The 7,912-nt window shown below is 39.3% G+C and overlaps 1 protein-coding gene across 2 annotated transcripts in view; it reads right to left on the bottom strand.

Moving 5' to 3' along the window:
* Positions 1-2,705: 2,705 nt before the first annotated feature.
* The window catches only part of CKMT2 (creatine kinase, mitochondrial 2 (sarcomeric)), a 33,625-nt gene continuing 28,418 nt past the window's right edge, over positions 2,706-7,912 (bottom strand). For both annotated transcript variants that reach the window (XM_011995563.1, XM_011995564.1), the window contains exons 9-10: positions 5,467-5,592; positions 2,706-2,969 (exon numbers count right to left, since the gene is read on the bottom strand). In XM_011995563.1, the coding sequence (XP_011850953.1) occupies positions 2,850-2,969; positions 5,467-5,592 (246 nt within the window). In that variant the 3' untranslated portion in view covers positions 2,706-2,849. The remainder of the gene's footprint in view (positions 2,970-5,466; positions 5,593-7,912) is intronic.

Genomic DNA, 7,912 nt, shown 5'->3' with positions numbered 1-7,912 from the left:
GTGGTTCTCAGACCAATGGAGTTAGGTTTCCAGAAGGATTATGGCTGCCTTTGCTTTGTCGTGCATGTTGCCAGGGAAGTGGGAGAATGCTGGCAGTTACAGGCGTTACCAGCTCCCACGCAACCCGTGAGGCTGGGTTGCCCCATCCTGAGCTGCACTGAGTTTATTTCCAGGTAGCCGGTGAGTGGGGCTGAGAACTTGCCCCAGGCTCCATGCCTCCCGACTGAGGAAGCAAGCAGGGCTTTCAGATTTCATGCCTCCCTGCCTGCCACAGCTTCTGTGCTTGTATCTGCACTCCTGGTTTGCCCGCTCCCCAGGTTCTGTGCAGGAGACTTTGTGTTTGGTGGAAATTGTTACAAAGTTCAGCTGGAAATTTCCTTCTCCTTGTGGTCCTTCCCCAATTTCACTGGCAGCCCTCCCCAAGGATACCTGAGAGACAGAGTCAGAAATGACTTCCCTGGGGATGGAGAGTTCCCACAGGGCCCTTCCTGTTGCTTCCCCTACCCCTGTATTTGACTCAGCTCTCTAAATTTGTCTCAGCTCCCAGGCAAGGTCAAATTCTTCTGTGATCTGGACCTTTAGGTTCCCCAGTGAAGATGTGTGTGGCGGGGCAAATGATCCCCCTTTCACACTTTCACACCTCGGGCACTCACAGTTTTCTGGCTGTCTCCAGAGCCTGCAGCCTGCCTGTTTGTGTACTGGGTTCTAATGTGAAATATATTTTTTCACATGATTTTTTTCCTTTTACAGTAAAAGGGAAAAAAAAAGTAAGTCACTGCCTTATTTAATCATCATAAAAACTTTGTAAGGCGGGAATTCTCTCCATTCTACAAATGAAATCAAGACTATTGAGTTAAATAATTTACCTTTGGTCATGAGCCTGAATCTCATGCAAATTTTTTGACCTCAAAACAACCTCTTTTAGGCTGGGCACAGTGGCTCATGCCTGTTATCCCAGCACTTTGGGAGGCCAAGGCAGGAGGATTGCTTGTGTCCAAGAGTCCAAGACCAGCCTGGACAACATAGTAAGACCCTATCTCTACAAAAAAAATAAAAAATTAGCTGGGCATGGTGGTGTGCACCTGTCATCGCAGCTACTCGGGAGGCTGAGGTGGGAGGCTGAGGTGGATTGCTTGAGCTTGGGAGTTTGAGGCTGCTGTGAGCCATGATTGTGCCATTTCATCAGCCTGGGTGACAGAGTGAGACTTGGTCTCAAGGGAAATAAAATTATTTTGGCTGCTTTCAGAACATTCAGACGTGCTCTTTTATGATGTTTGGTGTGAGGGGAGAGTAGCTCAGTCTCCATAAGCAGACTTACTGTGGAAGCCCAGAAGTCAAGGAGAAGACCCCAGTTTCTCTTCCTCTGAGGAAGAGAGCCAGAATGATTTTTCACCCATCGACACTTTCTCATTGCATCTGCCTCTGATGTAAGGAATGCAGCCAATTTTAAAAGGCCTCTGACTCAGAACCATGCTCTGTTCATATGAGTGCTTGATGAATACTGATTGAACTAGACCTTAGTAAACAGGAACTATTTGCATGCTATATGACTCCCATGGCTGGAAGATATGGTATTCATTTAGAATTTTAATTAATAATTAAAAGTCCCTTTATCTCTTCCAATGGACTCATCTTATAAAAGGTCTTATTTTGATTGTAATATCGCCAATGTGCTTGTTTCTTATAGCAAAATTAAAACTTATCACAACTTCTGCAAACAGGATGATGTCACTCACTATAGGGTGCATAACTTGATCTCATTTCTATTAAAAAATATTTATCTTTTGTGTGTGGAGCTGTTTCCTAACTTGTTACACAATTAATTGCTCCCACCTACTCTATCGTGTTCCTTCAGGCTATAGACATCACAGGATAGAAGGAAAATAACGAGATTCAAGGTAACAATCTGCATGCTGAAGGAAGAATTCTGCTTTCAGATTATACTAAAAACATTTTCAGTATTTCAGACATCAAATTTTGAATTGTTTTTGAGAGACTGAGTATATAGAGAGACAATGGCTAGACCACAGGACAACAGAACTCTCACCCACAACCTCTAAAGCAGTCATTCTAGGAGGCCAAACCCTAACCTCTGTAACAGTCAGTACAGGATGGTCAGGACTTGGTCAATGACTGCCGACTTCTCTAATTTTTGCCCCTGCCTCCAACTCAGGACCAATCAGATAAAACCAAATATGCTTCCCAAAATAATCACATAGCATACCCCGCTTCTAGATAGCCTGTCTTCAACTTCCCCATGCCTGCAACCCCAATCAGCATACCTGAAACCTCCCCTTTCTTTCACCATAAAGATTTCTCATGTCTCTGCCTGCCTTTGAGTCACTGACAAATGCAAGTGATGATGGTTGACACCCTTGTGACAGCAAACTCTGAATAAATAAGTAGCGTCTATTTGTATAGTCTTTATTGCCACACTTTCAAAAGTTAAGTCTTCTCTTGCTCCATTTGCCAGAAAATTGCTTATTATATTAATTCCTTACTTTCCAATGGGGTCCATAAGAGATTTCCTAAAGGGTTGACTAACATCTAGATAGCTAAAGGGTTATTTAGAGGTGTAAGTTGTGGCTAAATCAAAACTTACAAATATTAGTTTTATTGTCTTAAAATATTTTGCTTCTTGTCTACTTGTAATCGGATGTGTTTGCCCTTAGTATTATTTTTAAAAATCAGAAACAAAGCAACAATATATTAAGGAGAGTTTTATTGTAAAGATAGGCAGGATCTACAGTTTTACATTTTTCCAAGTGTACAAAAACTCTCAGAGTAGAGATTTCTTTATGTCTGTCGTACCAGCAGACAGATTATTTATAAACTGGGAAAGGGAAAGTTCACTTTTTGCCAAACTGAGGCAGAGGGGGTGGCACCTTAATATCTTGGCCTCTCTCCAACTTCTTTTCACAATCCACCAGGTAATTGACTCCATCGATGACTATCTGAACAAGCTCAACCTTTGACAGTGAAGAAGATGAATGATTAATTTGAATAGAAGACATCTGCAGGGCATTGATTAACAGGAACAGCACTGGGATAAATGAGAACTTGCCACTTAGATGGACTTCACAACAATTTCTTCCTTCTCAGAGACGGAAGGCAGAGATATAAGGGTTTCTCTCAATCTTTCCATAGTTAAGATGGGGATACTACTTTGTATGTGAAAGCTTTTTTCTATATGAAAACCATTAATTTGCATCTCAAACATTTTTTTCCTATCAGTCTATACAATATCAGAGTTTGTCTAAAAGTAAGACTACAGTGACACCTTTGTGGTGTTCTTTGGCCTGGATCTGAATTCTGACCTGCCACCAATCTGAGCACTGGGTATGCTAATATAGTTCAGATGTCATCATTAATACAGTGAGTGTCTTCCTGAAAAATTAATGTCAAATGTTTAGCAACTAAATCATGTTTGTGCTGTGCTGGGCAAGCTTATTAACGAAATGAAGTTTTACAAATTAAGATATACTTTCTAAAATTCCTATTCTTAAACTATGTATAGAAGTTTGGTTTCCAAATACTTGTTTTCCTTAAACCAGAGCACATCTACTTAATTTTTTTTTCCCCCATGGGATCACCTCCTAAGCAAATGACTTGCACTGCCCCCAAGGAAACCCAAATTAAGAGAGAAATTAGTTAATTCCAGACATACATTATAGAACTCAAGAATGAGCAGCAAGGATAGAAGGGATCGTTGAATGTTAGCTCTTAGGCATCACATATTCCAGCTGCCTCCCTATCTGTTTATATGTGTAAGGAAACAGGCTCCAAGAGAGGGTTAAATCAGAATGTTAGTCACTACTAACTGAAACACGTATTTTCTACTTATCCCTTTGATCCCTTCCAGTGTTGGTGACAGTATGGTGAGACAGGTCTCTCACTCAATGCCAGTAGACTCTATCTTGGTATAAATCTGGTAGAAAACATGGTCATAAATAGGGCACCCTGGTTTTAACCCAGGAATTCCTTTCCTAGCAGTATATCCTAACTAAATAACCAGAGTCGTGATTAGAATTATTTATAGAGATGGTCAAATATAAAATCAGGAAAACATTAAATAGATAATAGATTATCTTTACTGTGATTAAAAATCATGTTTTTGAAGAATACTTACTTAATATTGTGGGAAGATGCTCATGATACAATACATTGGAAAAAATTATAACCAGTATTTGGTTATAATACTAAACACGTATTATAACAATTTTTAAAGTTTTTTGAGTAGTTTTTAAAAAGAATGAAGGGCCATTTAGAATAATGTTCACAATGGTTATCAGGGTTGTTGGGTTAAATAAATGGTGTTTTAAAATTATTTTTTGGCATTTTCCTCACTTTTATAGTGAGTGCCTAGTATAGTTAGACTTAACATTTTTTAAAGCATTAACTACATTGTTTTCCAGTAATAAATATCTAGTTAATCTTAGAATCAACAGGGCTAGACTCCCAGATTTTCTTTATTCACTGCACCACACATGATTCAGTAAATTTCAGAAGTTGTGGTACTATAGTTGCTTGTCCCTCAGGTACTTTAGCAGAGCTGATAGCACACTGGCTGATCTAATTGAGTGTTTCTTCCTTTTCTTTTCCTCAATGTACCTACGGATAGGGATATCAATAGGCAGTAAAATAGTCACAAACTGGTAAGGAAGAGAGAACTTTGATAATCCACAGATTTAATAACCAGTCACTGAATTATTAAGAGTTTTGTTATGAGAAGAGGCTTTTAAATTAATGATGGGCATAATATGTCCAATGGGACCACATTCAGATAAGCTGGTATAATTTACCACAATCAGTATTTGCTTAGCTTTCAGCTGCATGTTCCTTACGTGTCATCTTTTTGCCTCATTCATTGTTTCAGGCCACACAAAGTCTACGAATCCTTTTCATCCTACATATTCATCACAGAATCCTAAGAATTTTATGAGCACAAACTTATCTAAACCCCAGCACATAACATATTTGCTATCTTTAGCCTAAGAAATAAAAGTTTAGAAACCATTGAGTATCTAAGAACAGCAAAGTGAAGATGATTGTTTGTAGCCTTCACTAAAGAAAATTCAGAATCAAGAGAAAATTCCACTATTTTGCCACCCTCAGAGGGATAGCATAGATGTTCTGACTTTGCAGTAATAAAAAACTGCAGTCCTTTAGCATAACAGAGCTCCTGCTCGCTGAGGATTGTTGGAATAGCTCTTATGGCAGGTCAGTGACAGTCCCACTGTGAATTCCTATACTTGCCTATAAATTCTCAGCTCACATTATGTTTACCTTTATGCAGTTACTTCCCATGGAAGAATAATGTTACAGAATGAAAAGCTAACATAACTCAGGACTTGATGGGCGAAGAGGAGGTCTTGAATTTTGTGAAAACGGTAAGGCTGTTTGCTTTTCTCTATTCTCTTAGGCTGATTTTGTTAATTCATGTTACAAAAGTGAGAGAGACGTTACCTCTGATCGACCAATTCTATCTATGTTGGAAATGTCGTACACATCTGCGACTGCGGCAGTGTCCACACCACCTGTGCCACGCTTCTGGAGTCTGAGGTTTTCCAGGATCTTAGAAAAGCGTGGGTCCTAGGACAAAGGGATAATACTTAAATGTGGTAAGAGGCAAAATCGATTCACAATCATTAGTGCATTTACTGACAAAAGACGTATAGTGAGAGATAACAGTTTATATACTTTAAGTTCTGGGATACATGTGTAGAACGTGCAGGTTTGTTAAATAGGTATACACGTGCCATGGTGGTTTGCTGCACCCATCAATCCATCATCTACATTAGGTATTTCTCCTAATGCTATCCCTTCCCTTCCCCAAACTCCCAACCCCTGACAGGCCCCAGTGTGTGATGTTCCCCTCCCTGTGTCCATGTGTTCTCATTGTTCAACTCCCACTTACGATTGAGAACATATGGTGTTTGGTTTTCTGTTCTTGTGTTAGTTTGCTGAGAATGATGGTTTCCAGCTTCATCCATGTCCCTGGAAAGGACATGAACTCATCCTTTTATATGGCTGCATAGTATTCCATAGTGTATATGTGCCACATTTTCTTTATCCAGTCTACCATTGATGGGCATTTGGGTTGGTTCCAAGTCTTTGCTACTGTGAACAGTGAATCAGTAAACACACGTGTGCATGTGTCTTTATAATAGAATGATTTATAATCCTTTGGATCTATACCCAGTAATGGGATTGCTGGGTCAAATGGTATTTCTAGTTCTAGATCCTTCAGGAATCGCCACACTGTCTTCCACAATGGTTGAACTAATTTACGTTCCCACCAACAGTGTGAAAGCATTCCTATCTCTCCACATCCTCTCCAGCATCTGTTGTTTCCTGACTTTTTAATGATCGCCATTCTAACTGGTGTGAGATGGTATCTCAGTGTGCTTTTAATTTGCATTTATCTAATGACCAGTGCTGATGAGCTTTTTTTCATGTTTGTTGGCCACATAAATGTCGTCTTTTGAGAAGTGTCTGGTCATATCCTTCACCTACTTTTTGATGGGGTTGTTTTTTTCTTGTAAATTTAAGTTCCTTGTAGATTCTGGATATTAGCCCTTTGTCGGATGGATGGCAAAATTTTTCTCCCATTCTGTAGGTTGCCTGTTCACTCTGATAGTTTCTTTTGCTGTGCAGAAGCTCTTTAGTTTAATTAGATCCCATTTGTCTATTTTGGCTTTTGTTACCATTGCTTTTGGTGTTTTAGTCATGAAGTCTTTGCCCATGCCTGTGTCCTGAATGGTATTGCCTAGGTTTTTTTCTAGGATTTTTATGGTTTTTAGGTCTTATGTTTAATCCATTTTGAGTTAATTTTTGTATAAGGTGTAAGGAAAGGATCCAGTTTCAGTTTCCTGCATATGGCTAGCCAGTTCTCCCAACACCATTTATTAAATAGGGAATCATTTCCCCATTGCTTGTTTTTGTCAGGTTTGTCAAAGATCAGATAGTTGTAGATGTGTGGTATTATTTCTGAGGCCTCTGTTCTGTTCCATTGGTCTATATCTCTGTTTTGGTAGAAGTACCATGCTGTTTTAGTTACTGTAGCCTCGTAGTATAGTTTGAAGTCAGGCAGCATGAAGCCTCCAGCTTTGTTCTTTTTGCTTAGGATTGTCTTGACTATACGGGCTACTTTTTGGTTCCATATGAAATTTGAAGTAGTTTTTTCTAATTCTGTGAAGAAAGTCAATGGTAGCTTGATGGAGATAGCATTGAATCTATAAATTACTTTGGGCAGTATGGCCATTTTCACTATAATTGATTCTTCCTATCCATGAGCATGTAATAGTCTTCCATTTGTTTGTATCCTCTTTTATTTCTTTGAGTAGTGGTTTGTAGTTCTCATTGAAGAGGTCCTTCACATCCCTTGTAAGTTGTATTCCTAGGTATTTTATTCTCTTTGTAGCAATTATGAATGGGAGTTCATTCATGACTTGGCTCTGTTTGTCTATTGGTGTATAGGAATGCTTGTGATTTTTGCACATTGATTTTGTATCCTGAGACTTTGCTGAAGTTGCTTATCAGCTTAAGGAGATTTTGGGCTGAGACAGTGGGGTTTTCCAAATATACAATCATGTCATCTGCAAACAGGGACCATTTGACTTCTCTTTTCCTAACGGAATACCCTTTCTTTCTTTCTCTTGCCTGATTGCCCTAGCCAGAACTTCCAACACTGTGTTGAATAGGAGTGGTGAGAGAGGGCATCCCTGTCTTGTGCCAGTTTTCAAAGGGAATGCTTCCAGTTTTTGCCCATTCAGTATGATATTGGCTGTGGGTCTGTCATAAATAGCTCTTATTTTTTTGAGATACGTTCCATCAATACCAAATTTATTGAGAGTTTTTAGCATGAAGGGCTGTGGAATTTTGTCAAAGGCCTCTTCTGCATCTGTTGAGA

Source organism: Mandrillus leucophaeus, unplaced genomic scaffold (genome assembly GCF_000951045.1).
Source record: "Mandrillus leucophaeus isolate KB7577 unplaced genomic scaffold, Mleu.le_1.0 Scaffold491, whole genome shotgun sequence".
In the NCBI taxonomy this organism is placed as follows: Eukaryota; Metazoa; Chordata; class Mammalia; order Primates; family Cercopithecidae; genus Mandrillus; species Mandrillus leucophaeus.
The sequence above is the reverse complement of the archived record's forward strand: the minus strand, read 5'-3'. Positions and strand labels throughout refer to the sequence as shown.